The 24,101-nt window shown below is 45.8% G+C and overlaps 1 protein-coding gene across 3 annotated transcripts in view; it reads left to right on the forward strand.

Moving 5' to 3' along the window:
• Samd4a (sterile alpha motif domain containing 4A) overlaps positions 1 to 15,159 on the forward strand; it is a 230,224-nt gene extending 215,065 nt beyond the window's left edge. For all 3 annotated transcript variants that reach the window (XM_048362550.1, XM_048362552.1, XM_048362551.1), the window contains 2 exons: positions 7,039 to 7,122; positions 10,646 to 15,159. In XM_048362550.1, the coding sequence (XP_048218507.1) occupies positions 7,039 to 7,122; positions 10,646 to 10,674 (113 nt within the window). In that variant the 3' untranslated portion in view covers positions 10,675 to 15,159. The remainder of the gene's footprint in view (positions 1 to 7,038; positions 7,123 to 10,645) is intronic.
• Positions 15,160 to 24,101: the final 8,942 nt, after the last annotated feature.

Here is a 24,101-nt window from a genome sequence, read left to right on the forward strand (position 1 = left end):
AATCCTTTCTTTTTTTGGCAGTTGTGGAGCTTAAACTTGGGACTTAGGTGCTGTCCCTGAGAGTTTGTGCTCTACCACTTTGAGCCACAGTGCCACTTCCTGTTTCCTGGTGGTTAATTGGAGACAAAGTCTCACAGACTTTTGTGCTTGGGCTGACTTCAAACCACAATCCTCAGATCTTAGCCTTCTGAGAAGTGAGGATTATAGATGTGAGCCACTGGCGGCTAGATTTCAATCTTTATACCTTATACCTATGCCTCCCACATAGCTGAGATTACAGTCATGAGTCACCACACCTAGCTTGTGGAGTCCTGATCCTTCAATCTTGATTCTTCCCATCTTTACCTGAGAATACAGTCATGAGCCATGGTGTCCAGCTAATAATGACAGTATTTCTAATAGCGCCCAAATCAAGAGAACAGATTTGCAAACTTGCTGATTGCAAATATACTGGTGAGCTCTCCAGTACTCCACCATTCTGGGTGCCTCTTTCAGGATGAGGCCCTGACGGGAGAGGCAGACCCCAGATCCCTCACTGAAGACCAAGGTGGCTGCACAAAGCCTCTGCCAAGGGCACTGCTTTGCAGCCTTTGTTCCTGGCCTCTGCCCTTATTAAAACCAGAAGTTACCTGGGGGCTCTTCCTGCTTCTGGAGGAGACAGCCCCTTCCCAGAGACAACTGCTCTTTCTCCAAGCCGGGCCCAGATAAGGCTGATCCAGAGAGATAGGCACCTGGCAGAAGGCAGAAGGGCCTTGACCTGAACAGTAGCGTCATCTGGTTAGCTGTGGGCATCTCATGGGCTGGGGGCCACATGCTAGGTAGGACTGGGTTACAGGTATCACATCAAGATGGCAGAAACCAGGAAGGGTGAAAGTAGCTTTCATGCTCATACAAAGGGGAGTTACATGGAATGCAAAATGGAATAGAGACGTATGAATTAAGACTCAGAAAACTGCCTAACAATACAAGGGAGTTCTCCCCCACCCCTCCCCAGCAATTAGGTGTCTGAAAAATCATCTATTTGAAGTCTCTAGCCAAATCTTAAAGAATGCAATGCATTCTAAGAGAGTGCTCTCTGTGAGCTTACAAATAATCTTATTACCATGGAAGCCTTTGAATCTCTCCAAAGAACATAGAGAATAGCCACCAGAATGCATCCCCAAGTTGTGTCAATGAGCCGTCAACCTTGTTCAGGTGCCTGAGATGCTCCTTTCTCCCTTGGCTCTGACAGAATCCCAGGTGCCTTGGTCCATCCTGGGTGGCTTCTCACTTTATTTCTAGCTGATTGGGCTTCATGTGTCTCAGGACCAGCAGGAGCTGGTAATCTCTGTGTCTTGCTGGCCTCTGGGAGGGTAGAGCCCCTCTCCTCAGCTGGGCCTCTTAAGCAGAGAAGCACAAGGTCTAAGACACTCACCACGAGGGACTTAAGCTCCAAACTGTGTGTGACACAGCAGGGACGCCATGCTGCTCACAGAGTCAGGGTGTCTTTCCTGCTGGAAAATTGCTTGGAGAGTGGTCCTTTCTTTTGGAAGCATCTGTGTTCCTGCTGGTCCAGGTTCAGCTGCCCTTGGGATCTTCAAGGCTATACAATTCCCTTCCCCCAAGCGTCAGGGAAGCCTAGAGTAGATTTCACAGGGAAACCTCCAGCAGGATAAGTTGGGAAGCCTTATAGACCTGCTTTCTGGAAATCTCTTTCCTTGCATTAAAAACCACCTGCCAGCCTGAACATCTGGATGTGAGAAGGATAAGATGGTATTGCTACCATGTCAAATCTCTTTCAGGTGCTGGCACATGATTCACATCCTTCCTTTCTTAGATGCTTCACATCTTGGAGTACAACACACTAGGCCTGATCGTATTTTTCCCTCTTTAGTGTTAGTTTCAGATTCCTAGCGAAGAACTACCCTTAGAAAGAGTGCAGAGAAAGCTACTCAGGAGGCAGAAATCGAGGATTACAGTTTGAGTTAGGGATACCCCATCTCAACAAACAAATCAGGCATGGTGGTATACCCCCTGGTATCCCAGGTGTGTAGGAGAGAAAGGTAGGAAGACTGGTCTGAGGCTAGAGAGAAATGTGAGACTCTCTCTGAAAAAATAACTACAAATAAGGTGTTGTTGGTTCAGGCCTATAATACTAACTCCTCTGGAGGCTGAGATCTGAGGGTTGAGGTTCAAAGCCAGCTCAGGCAGGAAATTCGTGAGACTCTTATTTCCAGTTAACTACTAAAAAAGCTGGAAATGGCACTGTGGATCAAAGTGGCAGAACACTAGCCTCAAGCACAAAAACTGTAGGCCCTATAAGTTCAAGCACCACAGACTAGTACAAAATAGTAGTAGTAGTAGTAGCAATAGTAGTACTAACAAAAAGGGTTGAAGGCATGGCTAAAGTGATAGAGCACTTGCATGTCAAGCACAAGGCCCTGTGTCCAAACTCCAGTCGTGCCAGAAGTGCTGAGAGAGGAGGCGGCATTGGAGCCCAGACCCACTGGGGAACAGAAGAGGAAGGAAGCTACGGTGCCCAGGCAGAGGCCCCAGAATAGGACATAGTTACACATTTGCTCTTCACCTTTTGCCTTGGCACATGAGTCCATTTTACCACAGCCAAGAACCCATGAGACCCCTATGTCTCCTCCTCTGCCTCTAAGAGTCACCATGAGGCAAAGGGATGGAGTGTCTTCTGGTCCCATATCATACCCACTGTGTTTCACCAAAGTGAGTCCCAGAAGACCCAGAGGTCAGGAGGTCCTAGCAGCCTCTGGGGTGCCATTCATCACTCAAATTCTTCTGCCACCTGCCACGCCATCTCCATGGTACTCAGCTTGCCTGCTGCCCTGGGCCTGCCTCCCTGCCCGGGCTATTTCTTTTCCTCTTGTTGTTTACTCCCCCTTTCTTCCTGGTCTCCACCTTGTCTTGTCACCTATCTTCCTTTCTTTGTTATGGCGGTGCTTGGGTGCTGTCCCCTTCAGAGTCAGCCTGTCTCCCCTGCCTTGCTTCTTCCTCTCAAACAAACTGCTTCTCCTGTACCCATACTCAAAGCTACTTTGGTTATTCAACAGAGCTGATTTGGCAGTCCGTGGCAAAGTGGGGTTTCTAAAGGTTCTTTCCAGAATCTCTCAGTCTGTGCCTTGTCCTAAAATCCTAAAAAAAAAAAAAAAAAAATCAGCTTCCTGGTTAGAGTTTGGCTCAGCGATAGAGTATCAGCCTAGCAAGCCCAAAGTCAATGTCAAGCCCAATACCACCAAAAAAAAAGAAAAAGGAGAGGAAGGAAGGAAGGAAGGAAGGAAGGAAGGAAGGAAGGAAGGAAGGAAGGAAGGAAGGAAAATAAAAGAAGAAAGAAGAGGCAAAAATTGGTCACTCACATCAACAGCCTCAGTACCTCATAGTGTTGAGAAATTGCACCTCAAGTGTCACAAACATGGATCCTGAACCCCACAGTAATATCTCTTAGAGATGGGAGCTGTTCACTTCTGGAACATTCTTGCCTTTGGATCTGAGACTGGACTATTCTGCACTTGTGAGGAAAAGACATAAACAAGTCAGCCTGGCCCGTGAGTCCCTCACAAAATCTGGAATGATCTAAGGCTGAGACAAAGAAGAATCTAACGCAGGCTGAGCGTCTATCCCTTAGTGGAAATGTTTGCAACTGGGACTTCTTCACATTTGGAAGGGTTTTGTTGTGTTGGGTTTATTTGGGGGGTGGGGGCGGTGCCTGGGAATATTTGCAGAGATTTTACTAATTAAGCACTACAAATCTTGAAGAACCAAAATATGAAATTTTGCAAAAAGTTTTAAAGTGTCTGAATCAGGGCAACTCAGCAGGTGCTCGGAGATGCAGTCTGAGCAGAGGAGATAAGCCTGCCGTTGAACAGCCACAGAGAAGGCACCGTGAGGCCCACGCTGGTCCACACTGCCCTGCCTTCTGTCTGTCCAGGCCAAGGTCTGCGTAGGTGGAGCCATCGCAGAGGTGATGGGGGCCCACAACCACCAGCTGGCCCTCAGGGACTCTCCTCACCAAGCCACATGCTTTATGTGTGTGGCAAGATGCTATGAGCCCATCTTTATCAAAAACACAGCAGAGTGGTCACATGGCAGCTCATTTGTACAACTGTTTACAGACTTTTTTTAACCCACAATTAATTTACAACCAGGTGCCGGTGGCTCATACCTATAATCCTAGCTATTCAGGAGGCTGAGAGCTAGGGATCATATTCAAAGCCCAGCCCAAATCGTGACAAATCGTGACTCTCTGATGTCCAATTAGCCAGAAAAAGCCTGAGCTAGAGGTATCAATGGTAGGTTCAAATGGTAGAGCGTCACCCTTGAACAAAACAAGCCAAGCGAGACTGTGAAGCTCTGAATTCAAGCTCTAATACCAGCACAAAAACAACAGTGATTTACACTCTCGGGAAACTGCTGGATGAACATATGGGCTTAAAATTGTTTCAGAGCTGCTTCAAGAGTGGTGGGGGTGGGCTGGGTCACAGCTCCCCAAAGTGCCAGAGTGAAGAGCGAGGGATGACGAAGCCAGCAGATTTGCTCACTCACTACCTAAAAGAGCAGCCACGACGGTTTGGGGATTTTGGAGCAGAGAGTCCTGTGTTTCTCAGCCCCCCGCCCCTTTCTGGAACACGCAAAGTCGGGCTTGGGAAAAATGGCATTTTGCTGTGTGTTGGCAAGAACTCGTGCAGCTGAAACACTTCTCTACAAATGTCGAGCATCTTTATTTATCCCAATCTCTCCGCAGTGTTTGTTTAAAGGGGAGCACTAGCGAGTAAACGCAGTCTTACAATGAGCATATGGGTGGCTATAATTGCTGAGGTTTGTTTTTTTTCCTTCATATTTGCTAACTAGCTATATATAAAATGGTGTTTCTATTTTATAGATTTCACACCCCAAAGGCTGCTAATTTTTGCATGCATATGATTTTCACATGAATGGATGAAAATACGAAAATACTTTTCCTTCTAGAATTGTCTAATTGCCCCGCACCCCTGCTCTGAGTAGCAACTAATGGATGGAGGCAGGAGAGACTCCTGCCATTTTCTTTGCTCCCAACTTCCCTCGATGCCTGTTGGCGCCCAGCCACTCAGGAACTGGCCCAGCGGTCTTCTAAACCCATTGATGCTGGAACTTGTGACGAGAAGAGCACTAACGGCTCCCCAGTGCTCATTCCCATCGATCCATTTGGCCAAGTTTCCTTTTGAGAATTTTAAATAATAGAAGCGACATCTGCCTCTGAATTAGCTGGAAATGGGAAACCCAAATTTCAAAAGAATGTCTTAATGAATAGCTAAACAAGTGCTCTGGTTTAGACCTTGGTTTCAACTTCCTATCCCACCAAACCACATTTCTGTGTCTCTCCTTCCTCCTCTCCCTCTACCCCTCCTGAAGTGGGAGAGGTAGAATTAAAACACAAGGACAGAGACAGCTTCTCAGGTCACAGAGGAAGGCAGTGGTAAGGTAGAGATTTCTTAGTCACTGGGCCACATCCCATGTCGACACCCACTCGGGGGTATTTTTCTGTCCCCTCTCTAGGACTTCACAGTTCTTAGGAGTTTATTTCTTTGTGTGTGTATGTATGTGTATGCATGCCAGTGTGCTAGTACTAGGGCTTGAACTTGGAGTCTGGGCACTGTCCTTCAGCTTTTTTGCTCAACGCCAGCATTCTGCCACTTCAACCTTCCTGCTTTCTGGTGGTTAATTGGAGTTCAGAGTTTCACAGACTTTTCTGCCTGGGCTGGCTTTCAACCACGATCCTCAGATCACAGCTTCTCAAGTAGCTAGGATTACAGATGAGCCACCAGTACTGAGCTTCTCCTACTTGTTGATCCTGTCCTTCTCCCTGCTGCACGGATATGTCTGAGTTGTGCCAAATGTGGTCTGGCTATGTTGGGACCTGCAGAGATAGGAAACGGCTGTGGCTGTCTGCAGGGTGCTACTAGAAGTTGAGACATTTGGAGGTGCTGCAGGATGAGGGACAGACTGCTACAGAGCCTGAGAAACCAAATCAGAAAGCGCAGGAGGCTCCTAGCACCTGCCTCCTGCCAGGGAGCCGGAGGGGCTCCAGATGGTGGCAGGGTGAGTGGAAGACAAAACCCTAGTGCCTGTAGAATAGGTCTCCCAGCCCTTCCTACTGAAGTAGGAGTGGGGACAGTCACCTGCAGTCACCATGGTATGCAAAAGGACATGGACTCTGGAGTCAGCTGGCTGGCCTTGATGGGTGACTGAGCCTCTCGGAGCTCCATTTAGGAACTGCATTTGTTGGGCAGATGGAGGAGTTGGTGCATCTGAAGTGCCCAGCAATCTCACATGGGGCCGGGGGTTCTTACCCTGTAACTCTTCATGAAGCACAAACACAGTAGGCTGGGTGTCAGCACAGGGAGCAGCACTAAGTCCCATTCCAGAGATGGCAGCACTCAACAGGCGGAACAGGAAGTAAATACACACCAGATGTGGATGGGAGCCAGGAAGGAAAAGAAAGAAGGGGAAGGGATAGTGTATGTATGCAGAGGGCTATACAGTAAAAGATGGCAGAACCTGAGCCATGAAGGCAGGAAGAGAGTGAGCCAGGAGAACATCCATGGACTACCATTCTAGGCAGAACATACAGCAGTGCAAATGCCCTGGGGTAGAAAAGGGCTCAGGATTGAGCAGGGATTGGGGGAGAGTTTATGAGGACAGGGAGGTAAGAGGCTAGATCATATGGGGCCTTGCTGGCCATGACCCTAGGGTTGGCTCCTACTCTAATGGGAAGTAGCTGGAGGGCTCCGAGCAGAGTGAGAGTGGTAGACTGTGACTATGACTAGCTATTTTTAGCTACCAGTTTTCTTCCAGCCACCTGTGCTCAGGATGGACTGTGTCTAACACTCAGAGGTTGGTTGCCCTTCACAGTGACCCTGAAGGTCCTTCCTGAGTCATCTGCGGGGGGGTGGGGGGTGGGGGAGAGGATTCCAGACCCCCGTCCTGGCAGGAGGAACTCGGGGACCTTGTGCATACTTTAGACTCTCCGTCACCAACATTGCCCTTGGTCCCTTGCAGAATTCCAGCTTCCTGTGACTGAACCTGACATCAATAATCGGCTGGAGTCCCTGTGCCTCAGTATGACCGAGCACGCCCTGGGAGGTGAGTGTCTCCCTGGTGTGGCCCCTTCGCCACGCTGCTGCATTCTGGCAGCGGCTCAGGGGAGCAGGAAAGGGACAAGGAAAAGTTGGCAGGGGACAGAGACATCAGCCTTAGAGGTGCTGGGGGTGGGGGGCCTCAATGGGAGGCAAGTCAGAGACCTGGAGACCAGAAACCCCATCAGGGTCCCCTTTCCCCAGAACACCCCTCCCACACACACCGGAACCCACCACAGCCCTGTCACAGCCAAATGTGGGGACTGGAAGTGCCAGGCACCCAGGATGGAGCTCTTAGTGGGAACCTCTCCCATTGCGCTGGCTGCTTTCCTTCTCAGAGTTGGATCCCCAGGTCTGGGCCAAGCGTAGCCCAACATACTCTAAAAATAGAATTTTTGAAACAAAGATCCCTGCTTGTTTTCATATCTCCCTGTTGCAAATGGCTTGCGTGATGCCTGGAGGCCCATGCGCTCTGAGCTTTCCTTCACCACGTGAAGTGACAGGAACGGTTCCACATGCCTGCATGCAGCAGAGCCAGGAGTCACACCCCAAAGTGGCTATGTGCCCTCTCCCCTTTGTCCCCAGTTATCTTCATCACAGATACCCAGTGAGGCAACTCAGGTCATAGGCCAAGAACTGAGCCACCCGTGTAAGGCCCCGTGGTGCAGCCGCTGGCAGCAGAGGGCAGGAAGGCTGCTGTTAGTGTTAGCCATCCCTGCAGAGAGCTTTGTCAAGGCCTGAGGTTTGAGATGTTGAATCCCTGCAGACTAAAGATTGTGTTCAAATGCCATCTTACCCTGAAACCAAATAGGAAATAGATCAATTCTATATATGATGCAGAACAAGAGGCCTGGAACTTCCTCCACCAGGCCTCAGTGTAGGGCTCAGGAGGTGACTGCCTCCATCAGCCACTGCGACAGCACAGGGCTTCAGACCAAACAGTGCAGAGACCTAGCTTCTCTGGGGACCTCCCCAGGAGTTCCAGGGGATCCTGTTTGCAAATCACTGCTCTCTGCCTGATCATGCTGATTCTAGACATTTTACTGCATCATTGGGTAGCTTCTTTCTCCATCGTAAGATTGGGCCAGCAGCTAGGTGCCAGTGGCTCTTTCCTGTCATCCTAACTACTGAGGAGGCTAGATCTAAAGATTGTGATTTGAAACCAGCCTACGCAGGAAAGTCCGTGAAACTCGTATTTCCAATGAACCATCAAAAATCTGGAAGTGGAGCTGTGTCTCAAGTGGTTGAGCACCAAACTTGACTGAAAAAGCTAAGGAACAGTCCCCAGACCCTGAGGTCAAGCTCCTCCTGTATTGGCACAAAAATAAAAGATTAAGTCAGCAGCCCCCATAAGAAAGAATGACAAACAACCAATCTGGTAATGGCTGTATTTGGGTCAGCAACATGAGGCAGTCAGCATGAATAAGAAGGAAGTATTGGTACATACTACAGTAAGGATGGACCTTAAAAAATACACCAAGAGAACAAGGCAAGTATGAAACACCATAGTCTGTGATCCTCTGATAGCCAAGTTCCAGCCCTGTGCACTCCTGCTCCACAGCTGCCAGCCTGTGGGCTGAGAAGCTCCAGCTCCATGTTTGGCTCCCCAGGACCTGATGGGTAAATGGCATGTGGACACTCTTATCCAACTGCTAGGTACACTATTAGCATTAGTAACAAGAATGCCAGATGTTCTTTATTAAAGGGAGTTTACATTGAAACAACTTCATTTGCTAGCCCATTTTTCTGTTTTTATAGACTACCTCTCTGAACTGATGGTTTGTTCCTTTTTGTTTTGCTCTGTTTGCTGTTGTTGTCGTTGTCATCTTAGGAGATTAGTAAGCCTTTTCACTGATTTTTTGTTGTTGTTGGAGGTGGTAGTGATGGTCATGGGACTTAAACTCAAGGCACTCTACCACTTTGAGCTACACCTCTACTTCCAGTTTTGTAATGGTTAATTGGAGATAAGAGTCTCTCAGACTTTCTTGCCCAAGGTTAGCTTGAACCTCAAACCTTAGATCTCAGCCTCCTAAATAACCAGACTTGCAGGTGTGAGCTACCAATGCCTGGCTCTTTTATTGCTGTCCCCCCCGCCACCACCACACACACACACACACACACACACACACACACACAGTAATCCCTTTGGTGGAAAGTCAAGTGAGCTGTTTCCTGGGTAGAGAATGCAAATTAAATTCCGGGTAGGTAGCCTAGGTGGAGCACAGTGGCAGTGGGCCCTCCCATGATCATACCTCTCTCTAAGCCAATCCCTTTCAAGTGCTAGGAAGTTGGTCTTCTTGAGCCCAAATGCCAGTGAGTTGTCATTTTACAGGAAGACAGACAAGTAGAGGAAAGGAAAATGGTAAAAGTGGTTCCTCTGCTTGCACCTCAGGAAGAGAGTGTCAAGTTCCTGGGGCACCCCATCCTGACGATCAACCCAAGTGCTTGGTGTCTGCCATGTTGGTTTATGAGTCATTATGTAGGCTTTCATCCAGCTCTGTGAGATTTTTTTCCCCCCTGATGCATGACCCAAGGCATCCTGGGAAGATGAGCCACCAGTCAGCCTCTAGAGCAGACAGGCTGTGTGTACAGGTATGCCCCCAACTACAGAAGTGAGACTAGAGAGAAGAGAACATAGTCCATTCTCTGATTTCTTTTTCATGCACTTCACTTTGTTCTTCCTTCTCGCTTTCTCTACTTCCCCTTCCGTGGGACTTACCAGATCACTGTAGTCAAGATGGTGATTATACAAATAGCTTCCTCAAGGCACTGAGCTGGTGTGCATTGGAAGTTTGTCAAAATGACCATACAACCTATGATGGCTGCATGTGAATGCTGTCCCTTGGAAACTGGCAGTGCACTACTATCCATAGTGGGTGTGGACTGACTGGCCCTGTCCTGTAACTGAATGCAGTCACCCTGGAGAGATGCATCATGGGCCTGGAATTCAGGAGAATGCAGCTTGAGTCAGGTTAGGTGAGAATTCTGGGTTTCCAGCTCTCTAAACCTGTGAAGGTTTGGCATTCACGAATGTTCCAGGAGTACACCACACTTCTAGACATGAGGAAGGGGTCCTCTACAATTATCCTAACACTCATGGGAGGAGGGGTACATATACACATGCACACACACACACACACACACACACACACACACACACACCCGTTCTCTCAAAGCCAGTTATCACATATAGAAGGCACAAGCTGATACACAGAAAGTGAGGAGTTACTGAGATGGTTCTTGATTTCCAAGGACGTTAGACATTCATCCTTTCATGTTCCTGCCTTCTTGGACCATCGTTCTTTATAGAAATTACACTCATCTTGTCTGCATCCTGCCCAGAAGGTGAGCACTTGGGAGGGAAGGATTATCTTGGAGCCCAGACTCAATATGGCTCCTAGGGGGAAAAATGGCTTACTCCCAGAGGTTGAATGAATGAGTAAAGTGTCTCGAGAGGCCGGAGGTACTGGTGTTAGTGGGCTGACCTGGAACTGTCAACTATGTCCCATGTGTGCTTCTTTCTTTTCTAGACGGGGTTGACCGGACCTCCACAATCTAGAAGCTGAAGATGAGAGTGACCGCGCTGGCCGTGAAATCGACTGCTGCGGGCCCAGTGTCAGACATCTTCAGGGTTGCATAGAATCCTCCAAGATACTTTGCAGTCTTTTCCCCCCGGTCCCTCGCCCGTTTTGATTTTGTGAGAGCGTAGGTCATCCTTGTAAACATATCAGTAGACCTGGGATTGGTGATGTTGTCATTTGTCTCTGTCATGGGATGGTTTGGTGTGCAGGGTGGGAGGGGTCTCTAGGGAAATATGGGCCTGGGAGGGAGGGGAGTTGAGGGATGCAAGTGACTTCCTGGCTGGAAAAAGAGGAAAGGAGATTCCTGCCATGAAAGAAGTACAAGAGGCAGGAAAGAGGCAGAAGCTCCAGCCCTGAGGAGTCTTCTCAGAGAGCCTGAGTTCACTGTCAGGCCACAGAAGATGGATATGTGCGACCAAAGCAATATGGCGGCTCATCTTGAGTATGTCTCCCCTGATGGAATGTCCCAGAGGCCTCTGCTTTGAAAGAGCTGCCGGAGAGGGCTACATGGCAACAGGAGCAAGAAGGAAGAAATTCCCTCCAGCAAAATTTCAGATAAACTTTTGATTTGTGTATTGTTTACATAAGAACTTTAAAGGGTACATACTATGTAAAGAATTTGGGTAGAACTTCTCTTCCTACTATGGTTTTTGTAAAGGGGTTATTGTTATGGATTCATTTTCTCTCTCTCTCTATTTTTATAATAGCAGCAGGGTTGTGTTTTCAAACAGCTGCCAAGCAAGCACTGCTTCTTAGGAAGGTGGATGCAGTCACGTAGGTCTGAGTAGTTGTCTTTCACTTTTAGGTGGAGGAGGACATGGGCAGAGTTGAAGGATGAGGATGGTGTAGCTATGCTAGGGCATAGCACTAGGCAAGCACACAAGAATGACAGCACCATGTGACCAGTGATGGATTTGCTCACAGATCACCCAGTGATTCCAAACTAAGCTTGTGGTCTCTTTCTGGGCTGGATTTGCTTTTTATCCAAAGACCTGTCTTCCTTTCCACCTGATCCAGGGGTTTCATCCCTAGCCCTCCTGGTCTTGCTCTAAAGTCACCAGGTGGGTACAGGTTCCACTGAGTGAAGAAAGATAAGGATGGATGGTTTTTCCTTACAAAGAGGTCTCATCCCCAGATAATGAGCTCCAAACATAGTGGTGTGGCTCACAGGAATCTGAGCTTTTTTGGACTCTACTCCCTTCACTCAGTCCCTGCTTGAGGAAGGCAGAAAGGCCCAAGAACCGTGTATCAAGGATTAGTAAGTGTCAGAGAGCAGGTGGAGAGGTGCTGGGTTCACCCAGTGGGAAAAAGCAGAGGGATAGTTAATGTCATGATAGAAACAATGGCTCTATGCAATGCAGCGTAAGTCAGCAACTTACTCTGTTGTTGGCTAATTTCTCTCTCCATACAGAAGGGAGAAAAAAAAGGCAATCATTACACAGTGAGAGATTAACAAACTATGGTACCACAGCGTAATAGCTGTATTTCTTAAGTGCAAGAAAGACAGTGTTTTGGAATTTGATGCAATGGCGGGTATTAGAGGAAATCAGAAAGGAATTTTGCTATGCACTGGAAAATGGGGTTGTGTAAATGATGGTGTAAATGTCAGCCAGAAGCCAGCGCAGGCTTGTTTATCAAGTGGGAAAGATTGGTCCCCCTTTTCTTTAAAATGGAGTTAGAGTTAAAATTAAAGAGATCCGACCATGAAAATGACTGTGCTTAATTATGGTGGATTTTTTTTCTCAACTTATGATAGATTAAGATATAACCCCATCGTAAGTTGAGGAGCATCTGTAAAAGAAGACATACATTATATTCATGGATTCAGAGATTTAAGACTCCCCCCCATCCTTTGGTCATATTGAACCTTTATGGTGGATTTTTTTTAAAGTTAATGAAGAGCACACCAATTTAAAGGGCCTTAATAAAACCCAAATGATTTTCTTTTACCTTTAAGATTAAAAATGTACATGGAGCAACAGTCTTCGATGCTGAGTAAGGTGGTCAAGTCTTTTTGCAGTTCAAAAAAGCTGAAGATACCTTAACTAGATAGAGCCTTTCCTGAGCACTGAAAGCTTGAACCTATGACTTCATGCAACACATTGAAAATGAAGAAAGAAAAAGGTTCAGACCTTTCTTTGGGTGTCTCCATCCTGAAGATGCAAATCCACATTCAGAAAGAGGCAGTGTTTTTCACTTGACTCTTTTAAACTAAGTGCCATTAACATCCATCTCCCATATCCTTTTTTGTAAACAAGCTCATGTTGAGGAATGTGCTGGGATGGGTGGTCACAGGTGACAGGCGGGAAGAGCACAATGTTGGTAGGCCGAAGGTGAGGCCAGAAGGATTGAGGATGTATTTGGAGGGCTGCAGAGAGAGTTAATCAAGAGGAGAGAAACAATAGTATTACATGTCTCATAGAGAGAGGAGAAAGCATTGTGATCTGCTGCAAAACATGCATCCATAAGTGACTCAAGTTATTCAGAAAACAGATTGTGAACACAATCACATTAGCATGAATCCTTTAAAAGGACGAAAACCTTAAAGTATTTGCAAATCTGAATTTCTATTTATTCCTTCACTGAACATAGAAACAATGGTTATCCGATTATTACAGATATTATTTTGGATATGTTACTTATCGCTATGGCTGGTAACCATGATAAAGTCTGATATTAATAACAACACAATTCTTTTTTTAAAAAACAAAAAAAGAAGAAAAGCTTATTTTTCATGAACTGTGTAGAGATTTGTCTACTTAGTTGTTTTGCTAGATTAGTGTTTTCATTTTCGTTGTTTATTAGATTGGATCTTCTGATGAATTTTTAGGAGCCTGTCCTTACCGTTGTTGAGTCCTGTGTTGACTGCAGGCAATACAGCTCAATTAAAAGAATAAAACTCCTAAATCAAAAGAATTTTATTTATAAAAGAGTCAAACAGTTGCATGCGTAAAGCTGTGGAGTCAAATATTTAGTAATTCAGCGGCAGTGCCTTTTTTTGTATTTATCCATTGACCTCCCCTCCCCCACCAAAATGCAACTGTTTTATATTAAGTAAATAGTCAACAGTTTAAAAAAAAAAGTCTCAGAGTAAAATATATTTCACTACATGAGTCTCCCCCCAACACGCACATGTAGTTCTGATTTAAGCAGTGTGTACTTGACATGTCGGCGCTGTCCCAGGGACAGTGGTCTTACAATAGTCTTTTCATGTATGATGTTTCATTGGTGCTTTTTATTCATAGTGGTTTCTCATGAGAAACAGTAGGAGGAAACACAGGAACTGTGTACAAGACAGGAACTATTGCTGCTCGTATGTATTGTTTTTTTTCCACATGCTTTTGAATTTAATATTTTTTTCCAACAAGAGCCAGCAAGCGACATAGACACTGCTGGGTCTGCGTGCGGAGGGCTGCTGCTTGCACCTAGTTCTCAGATCCTGGGTACCAAGGGGTCCCTTTTTGGAGCCTCCAGCTGGGCTCCATCTCCCATTCATTTGAAGCGACACTGAGGGAAACCACGTTTTCTTTTGAGGTGTTGCTGGCTGCCTCTTACAGAATGGGAGCTTTCTCCAGGTCTTTTGTTTTTCTGCACTTCTTGCAGCTACAGCAGCCAGGAGGTGTGTCAATGTGTCGCCCGCAGAGCCTGCTCTGAGGGCTGAGCTGGGCTCCCTGCATGGGCTTGCCTCCAGAAAGGCAGAGAGAGGAGGACCCGTGGCCCACTGGATGGCGCCTCTGCTGCTGCCTGAGTAAGGGAAGCCATGTAACCCGGGTGACTGGGTGTGCCTGTTACAAGCAGAAGCTGCAGAAAGATCATTTGCACATGGAGCTATGATAACACTAATGGTTTTTTCTTTTCTTTTTTATAAGTCATGAGAGATGTTTGCAAAGTGAGTTTTATTTTTTGTAATTCCTTTATCTTTACTTAAAGGTGAATGTCTATTCCTCTGGGAGGAATTGGAAGAAAACAGGAATGTTAATAATGTCAAACAGAAGACTTCCTCCCTTATTAATATATAACCCTCCATGTATTTATGCCTAATGTAAGCTGACTTTTAAAAAGCTTTTCTTTTGTTGCATGCTTCGTGCAGGCATCTATGTTGTACATGCATGCGTGCCTTTCGTCCTGTTTTCCTGTATAAAGTTAGTGACAAAAGAAATATTTTTGCCTAGTTCATGTTGCCAAGCAATGCATATTTTTTAAATTTGTCATATATGGAAAGAGCATGTTTGTTACATGTAAAAGCTTTACTGATATACAGATATACTAATGTTTGAAGATGCCATTCTTTGCAAGTGTACAGTTTTCAAATGTTGTTACCAGTGAAACACCCTTGTGGTTAAACTTGCTACAATGTATTTATTACTCATTTCCTCCCATGTAACTAAGAATCATGGCTATATTTCATATCAACATTATATTGAAAGTGAAGGGAAATGATTAATACAAGGTTTTGTAACATTGGTGTGTCTTTTTTTCTTTTTGTCAACATGATTGATTACAAGCATAGAGGCTTAAAAATAAGCCAGCAAGGAAGAAAAAGCATGAATTCCCATCAGCTGGCCTCACCTGACCATGCCACAAAAACTATGTCTTGGGCAATAAGCTGCAAGGTAGGGAAAGGTGTGTAGAAATGTGTGCAGTTTGGCTGACACCAGGAATAGCCAATAAATGTTTCCTGAGTTAGAGTTGTGGTTCTAAATATGAATGCAGAGCCAGGTGCTGGTGGCTCTCACCCATATCTGAGGATCATGGTTCAAAGCCAGCCTACACTCTTATTTCCAATTAACTACCAGAAAACCAGAAGTGCTACTGTGGCTTAAAGTAGTAGAGCACTAGCCTTGAGCAAAAGAGCTCAGGAACAGCTAGCTCCCTGGCCCTGAATCCAAGCCCAAAACCAACCAAAAAGAAATAAGACTACTGGTAGCTTCTGTGTTTTTGAAATGTTTCACACCTAAATTGTGGCACAAAGAAACCAACCTTAGAACCTTGGAGTTTTGCCTACATGTGGTTGGGTCCAATATGATATATAGTAAGTATAAGTTCTAAACATAGTGTGAGTTGGGGCTGGGAATATGGCCTAGTAGTAAAGTGCTCCTCACCTTGTATACATGAAGTGGTGCTGTGGCTCAAGTGGTAGAGTGCTAGCCTTGAGCAAAAAGAAGCCAGGGACAGTGCCCAGGCCCTGAGTTCAAGCCCCAAAACTGGCACAAAAAAAAGTGAGTTAATCAAGCCCAAGAGAGACTTGGGCTTGCATTTGCTTAGAGATGGGATCTCAGACAAAGCATGTAACAGCTCTGAGCCTTGGGTTTCTGTTTAGTTTTGGCCTACATGGCACTCAAAGATCATGTCATTAGATCTATAACCAAATGAAAAAAGCAAAAACATGAGTTAAAGATCATCACTCCCATGCTGGGCACCAGTGACTCACACTCATAGTCCTAGCTACTCCGGAGGCTGAAATCTGAGGATTGTGGTTCAAAGGCAGCCTGTGTGAACAATTTTCTCCAAATGACAAAAAGACAAGACTGAAGGTGTGGCTCAAGTGGTAGATCATCAAATAATCAAAAAAAATAATAAAAAAAAACTGAGGGGGAGTGAGAAGTCCTAAGTTCAAGCTCTGATACTGGACACATGCTTGGCGTGCTTGTGCACACATACACACAGACACACAAGTTGTTGCTATGATAAACGCCCATTCTCTGAAGCAGCCACAACTTGGCATTGTGATGATGACCACATAGAGTCTCCCTCTTCTCCACTCTCAGCTGCTTAAGAGACATGAAAAATCTAGACTGGTCCCTGGAAACAAAGAAATGCCTCATAAGCTAAGACATAAAATGAAATTCCTCATAAAGTTGTATTCTTGTAACCCAAATGAGCTATATCACAGAATGACTGTTGTAGAATAAAGGGAGGAAAGGGAAGCACACAAGAGAACATTAGAGCCTCACTTTGAAATGTACAGAATGAACTACATGTAAAAGAAGTGAGATTAAAGAGATGGAACAGGGAGAATAGCACAGAGGCAAGGCTGACTCCCAGTATTTTGTCAGCAAAACTACCACACCTCTCTAACTGTGACCTTTGTAAGGGGGTGTTCAATGCTGGAGAAGAGGTGACCCATAGAGGAAAGATTTGAGATACCAACAGACCCACAAAGAGATTGCATTCTTGTTAAAAGGAAATAGTTAAACCTAGGTACCATAATGGCTGGGAAGAGCTGGATTGAAACAGGAATCCACAAGGGCTGCCTAGAAGTAACAGCTCATGTTCCACAAGTGAATGGAGAGCAGAGCCAAGGGAGCAATGTAGCAGTAGTCCACACTCATAAAGCCTTTTGTTTTTTTCCCTTGCACAATCACCATATCTACCACTAGATGTGATCAGCCCCAAGAACCACTGTCTCTAAAAATTGAGGAGAGAGTTGGGAGAGGGTACTTTCATGAGCAAGAACAATTTTTATGCCTCAACTATCACTAGGAAAATGTGAGGTCTTTATGTAGTACCGGACCTAGTCATGAGCACTCTGCCATTCCCCTTTCCTAGCAGGCCAGGTTAGCAATACCACACTATAGCCCTGACCTCAAAGAGGGCATTCCCCAGGCTCTCCTGTTTTCCATCCATATGCCTTAACACTTGACAATCGCCCTTCCTGAGGTGTTCTGGCCTCCTCAGCAGTAGCTCTGAGAGGCTTTAGTTCCCTCATTAAATCTCAAACCATCTGTGAACTCCACTTATGGTCCAGGTTGAGTTTTGTTCTCAATTTTTCCATAATCCAGATATGAGTTTGCTTAAATTGAATAGACAAAGTTTTCAGCAGGCTGAGAATGTGGTTTAGCGGTGGAGTGCTTGCCTAGCATGCACAAAGCCCTCGGTTCAATCCCTCAGCACCACATAAACAGAAAAAGCCAGAAGTGGGGCTGTGGATCAAGAGGTAGAGTACTAGCCTTGAGCAAAAAGAAGCCAAGGACAGTGCTCAAGCCCTGAGTTCAAGCCCCAGACTGGCCAAAAAAAAAAATCAGCAAATTCCTTGGGCTGGGATGTAGCTCAGTGGCAAAGTGCTTGCCTAGCAAGTGCAACGTACTGGGTTCGATCCCCAGTACCAAAAAAGACAAAAAAAAAAAAATCCTATGCAGTAAGAAGCCCTGGTCCATCTCCCTAAGTTCAAGTGCGAGATAGAGGATGGGGGTTTGTCAGACAGCAAAATCAGTGTAGAAGATGGTGGAATTCCTGTCAACACCTACCTGACCCAGCCCAAACTCACCCTCAGTCTGGTAGAGAAAGTGGCCCTTCAGCCTCAAGGAGGACTGGACGTTGTGATTTGATCATTTGTCATTTCCAAGAGTAGAAAACAAAATAGTTGGAAGGAGAAAGCAGAGAACGAAGTAGAAAGTCCAGTAGGAAATAGTGAAGGGGGAAAATGAAGAGCCAGACTTTGAAGTCAGGCCCCACTTTACCACGTGAACCCCACTTCACCACGTAAACCTGAGATAAGCAGGCCCTGTGAGCAAACCCAGGACAAGCTTATTAGGGCCCAGCCGGTCGAGAACTCTAACGACTGGGAATGCTTAACTCTAACCGCCCCTAGAATGCCTCGAGCCCTGAGCCAATCAGATTTGTACTTGTAATCTTGCTTGCTTAAACACCTGATTGCTGTAACTTTGTCTTTTGCCTTTATAAGCTCTGTGTAATCGCAGCTGGGGGCTGCCTCCTAACCTCCGCTGTGTTGGTGGGTAGGACAAGGCCTGGGCCGCGGCCCCGCTTAAATAAAGTCTTGCCTTGCTATTGCATTTCGGAATGTCTGAGTCTCGGTGGTCTTCTTGGTGGTGGTCTCGCGACTTGGCACAATAATAGGAATGACAGAAGGAGGTTAGAGAGTGAAATGGAAATCTTTGGGGTGGGTCTTAACCTTTTACCTGAAGGTGGCAGTCTCCACATTAATTACTCTCAGTTTCTGGTCCTGTGGGATTGAAAATGGAGAGTAGTTTCTGTGTATGTATGTGTACCCATGTATGGTATACAAGTATGTGAAGTAGGAAATGTAGAAACAGAAATAGAGAAACTTGGGCAACTATAAGTACAACGTCTCAGTTACAATTAAAGACTCCACTGGAGCAAACTATTGTTTGTGTTCTTCCAGGCTTCAGCCTGGTCCAGGGCTCCTCTGGCCAGCCCAGTCCATATAATTTTTGTCTACAGACACTGGTCTCTGAGATGCAATCCCAGGACTTCAGGAAATTGTCTCTGTGGAGTATTTTTCCCTTCTACTTCAATCTTGAAAAACATCTGAGAAATGTTTTGGCAACCTTATGAAGCTGGCACTTTTATAAAATAAAAAGACTGCTCTGTGTTTGCATTTGACTCAGAGTACAAGTTTTACATAGTGCGTTGTACAGTTCTGGTTTTTTTCTTAAATTTTGTTTTTTAAATCAAATCCAGTGGAAGCAAAATCAGAGACCTGATGAGTGAATTGGTCCCCAGCAGAGCTGTCAAAATGAGAGGTAACCAAGTTTGCACTCCTATGGGAACCAGAAGGTCTAAGCGCCCTTCATTTTTATGAATAATTATTTATTTATTGTGCAATGCTGTACAGAGGGGTTACAGTTTCATACATAAAGCAGTGGGTAGATTTCTTGTTCAACTTATCTCCTCCCTCATTTCCCTTCTCCCCCTCCCCCTCTCCCTCTCCCCCAACTCCATGAGTTGTTCAGTTGGTTTACACCAAATGGTTTTGTAGTATTGCTTTTGGAGTCGTTTGTCTTTTTATCCTTTGTCTCTCAATTTTGATATTCCCTTTCCCTTCCCTAGTTCTAATACAAGTATGTTATTTCATTGACATAATTACGTTCAACATGCCATGTGAAACCTTAGCTCTTTTTCTGTTCCTCTTGTATCCCCTTCCCGTGGTTGTGCCCCTGCTATTACTGCATCTCATCTGAATACCCTAGATACTCTATGTACTTGTATTAGAACTAAGCGCCCTTCTGTTTGTTCTAATGTCCCTGGGTGACATTTCTGGAGGGAAGGGGTACCATAAAACTCTTTAACAGGCTCAATTAGGTGATCAAATAAACCTACAAATCCCTCAAATCTTTTCAGTGGAACCTCATCATCTTGTTTTAAGTCATGTTTCTATTACCCATCTGGTCAGTAGACTGACTCAATATTCACTTCCTGAACCTCACTTTTAGCACTAGGTAGTGACTCTGTTATATATCCAGCATTAAATATGTAAACAGATTACAGATGAGAGAATAAAATGGATATATACTGTATAACTGCCCCTCACACACACGCACTGCCTAATGCTCCAAGCCAAGGCCAGGGTGGAGGGCTCAGAATTCTATGCCTTCTCTCATTCCCATGCACTGGGATCTCCCAATTTACCCTGCTTGTTGGAAGATCTAGATTCTGAATCCTTGTTTAGCTGCAGTTAACTATCCATGGGTGCTTCTAAAGAGCTCCATCCAACTGTCCCTTGGGACACACAGATTTAAGCCTCTTAAACCTGGCTTTGTCATCTTCTCTGTGCCTGGATGTCTGAGAATGGACAGCTGACCAGTTGGATACCTGGAGATAGGCAGTCTCTCCAGAACATGAGCACCAAGTTCTTCTTGAAAACAATACAGTTCAAAGTTACAGTGAGGGGCTGGGAATATGGCCTAGTGGCAAGAGTGCTTGCCTCGTATACATGAAGCCCTGGGTTCAATTCCCCAGCACCACATATGTAGAAAACGGCCAGTAGTGGCTCTGTGGCTCAAGTGGCAGAGTGCTAGTCTTGAGCAAAAAAGAAGCCAGGGACAGTGCTCAGGCCCAGAGTTCAAAGCCCAGGATTGGTCAAATAAACAACAACAAAAAAAAACAAAACACAAAGTTACAGTGAGTCTTCTTCCCTGGGAAAGTATGAGCTATGTCTGCAGGCTCCCCAACATCCCTTAGTCTTTTAGTATGAGTGGTATAACCCCAGGGCAAAGTGGTGGGGGGAGGGGTGGTCCTATAAGAGAATGGGACATAAAAGTAATCCCAGGACTTTGCCATGGAATTCAGAGCCAGGCCAGTAAAACTCAGTTCAGTACTGGGAAGATCTCAATGGCTTCTGTTCCCAGACTAGTGCTTCTGGACCCAAGATGGAGTCTCTGAACCACTAAGATACCAGACATGGATCAATGGTCCCAATTAATATGACTTCTATTCCAGTCAGCACCTGTGGCTGACAGCAGTGCTCTTAGGCATGATGATGGCAGGCAGGCCATGGTGGCACAGGTGTTTGAATCCCCTCCCCTATCTCCTCTGATATCCTTTCGGTAAAACCCAGTGTTTTAGCATTGGTGGCCACAGAACTGTCTTTACCAACCCTCCCTCAACCTCATGCAGTAGAACTTGGAGATAATAATTACCTGCTTTGGGAAAGATTTTTTTTTTTTTTAAGGAGGAAGGCACCAAGTGGATGCATAGGAGCCTAAGGCTCCTGTGGACCTCCACAAGGAGCCCCAAACTGGTCAGAGCCTCACAGCCAGTGACTAACAAGGCATTGAGGCCCTCCAGGCCTCAATAGAAGCTTATTTGGATAGATGACCTTTTTTGTTTTTTTGTTTTTGTTTTTTATGCCAGTTCTGGGGCTTGGGATGCAGGGCCTGAGCACTGTCCCCGGGCTTCTTTTTGCTCAAGGCTAACACTCTACCTCTTGAGCCACAGCACCACTTTCGGTTTTCTGTTTCTGTGGTGCTGAGGAATCAAGCCCAGGGCCTCGTGCATGCTAGGCAAGCATTCTATCACTAAGCCACAGCCACAGCCCAGAATAGATGACCATTTGAAAGCACTGAAGTACTCTGTCAGGCCATTCTGAGCTATCCATGTGGGACAAACAGACCTGAAGTGCCCTCTGGTGCTGAAACAGTGACAGCACACCAACTGCAGACCAGCAAATCTGGACCATCTAGTACTGAAATAGCAGAAGGGACCACAGGGTCAGAAAAAATAAGCAGACTGATTAAACTTTCTTGAATGACAGGTACTAACAAAGCCAGAATATGAAGGCTGAAATAAACAATCTTTCAATGTGCAGATAGCACCATATATGAACATGCAACAAAAACTTTCATGAAAACAGCATCTTATCAAACTGACAAAATAAGGTGCCAGAAACCAACCAAGAAGCAATCATGATGTGCAAACTCTCAGATGACTCAAAGGAGCAATTTTAGGGAAATTCAATGAGTTTCCACACAACCCAAAGAAATGATTCACTACTCTTAACAGAGAAACTTAGCAGAAATAATGAAGTAACTTTTTTTCAAAACCAAACAAATCTTTGAGCTGAAAAGCATACTAATCAAAAATGCAATTCAAGGTACTGTGAGTCTCAACCTGGCCACATACTGGAATAATGGCAGAATAACCAGATTGTTGCCTGGGTTCGATCCCCAGAAGCTCTGAATTAGTTGTTGTGGACCATGACCCATGCAGGGAGTATTAAGCTCCAGGTAATTCTAGCTGTGTGGCTGAGAAACCACAGACACATAAAGGCAAAGCTCTTCTCTTTTCTAAGGTGGTCACAATGTGATGTGCTCCTGCAGCTTAGTGAGCTGAAGGGAAAGGCAGAAGTTGCCATCCACTCATTGCAGAACTAAGCACAAGCACCTCCCTGGCGCCATCCCTTAGGTGCTTTCCTCCTCTAAACTAGGAAGAACAAGCAGTAGGGTTTCTGTAGGCTCAAGTCACTTTTCAGACTTCTCTCTAATGGCCCGCAATGATGCTTTCAGTGCCTGCCACAAAGACTGGATTTTGTATATTCTTTGTGTTTTAATTAGGTTAATGAATATGGCTCCCTGGATGCAGAAGACATTAGCTAAATGATACATCAATAGCCTGATTATCCAGGTCTTTGTCAGTATAAGTTCAATAATGCTGCATTAACAGATAGCCCCAAAGCTTCAGTGACTGAAAACCACAGGCTTCTCTCTCACTGGGCTATGTGTCCATCACAGGCCATCTGGGACCCAGGCGGGCACATATGTTACCAACTGGAGCACTGATATCTCCCATGGCAGAGGAAAAAAAAATGGCTTCCCCCAGAAGTGAAGTATGTCACTTCCATTCACACTTTGTCCACCAAAGATGCAGCCTCACCGCTGCATCTAACATGAAGGGATCTGGAATCTTAATCGTTTTTGCCCAGGAGATACAGATGGAGACAGACAACAGTACTAATGTTTTCCACGTGAGCACATGAATGGCTCAAGGTGACTGAAGGCCCCGGCTCCCTGTCCAGGCCAATTCCCATCCCCGGTACAGATACAAACTCTGCTCAGTGTCTTGTGCTCACTGCTTCTCAGCAGCCCTCAGAGTCTGTAAATGCTTTCATCAGAGTCAGAGAATAAAGTGGTACCCTGGGTGAGTGGATGGCCATCCAGATCACTCTGGCTGCCCCACAGCTGACATGGATATAGAATCACCAGGGTCTCAGAGTCAGTCCCAGCCTCCCATTGAAACACCTATCCTGTTAATCCCGACCAGACTATGGGTAGTCAGTTGCCTTTATCACTCTTCTCCAGCTGGGCTACAACCTGTGGCTCACTCCGGGTTCAAAGGCACAGCACAGAGGTGCGCCCGGCCGTGCAGGTGCTTTTTGAGCCATGGCTCTTGCCTGCAGGGCCCTTTGAGGCTGCTCTGACTCAGTCTCCCGTTCAAAGGCAGGCTCAGCGCAGAGCCTGCAGGGAGCCAGTAGGTCTGAACGTTTGAGGGACTGACTCAAAAAAAAAAAAAAAAGAAGAAAGAAATTTAAAAAAAAAGAAAAAAGAAATAGGAGAACATATAGAAGTGCCAGTCGAGGCTTTCTGCCAGAGCCAGGTGGGCTGAGGTACCTCCTTCCCAGCACTGCTCCCACTGGGAGAAGCAGTGTACCAGACAGCCCCTGCTCCACCCAGACCCACCCAGATGTGCCACTGATGCCAGCTCAGGCACATGACCGAGGTACTTTGCTTTTGTCTACTAAGGCTTGAACTCAGGGCCTAAGCACTGTCTCTGAGGTTTTTTTTTTCCCCCCAAGCCTAGAGTTCTACTACTTGAGCCATAACTCCACTTCTGGCTATTGATGCTAATTGGAGAGGTAAGAATCTCATGAACTTTCTTGCCCAGGCTGGCTTTGAACTGCAATCCTCAGATCTCAGCCTTCCGAGTAGGTAGGATTATAGGTGTGAACCACTGGTGCCTGGCTAGGGTGCTTTGCTTTTAATATTTGTGCTGAATATTAATACCGGGCATTACTTGCCCAGGGCTCAGGAGAACCTTAGAAAAAGGAAGTGGGTGTGCATTTTGGACTCCTGCTTCCTGTGCCTGGGAAATGGAAGTGTCTCCCATCTGGGTGCCTTGAAGAGGCACTGTGAATCGAAGTGAACTGGCT

Source organism: Perognathus longimembris, chromosome 14, assembly GCF_023159225.1.
Source record: "Perognathus longimembris pacificus isolate PPM17 chromosome 14, ASM2315922v1, whole genome shotgun sequence".
NCBI classification, from domain to species: domain Eukaryota; kingdom Metazoa; phylum Chordata; class Mammalia; order Rodentia; family Heteromyidae; genus Perognathus; species Perognathus longimembris.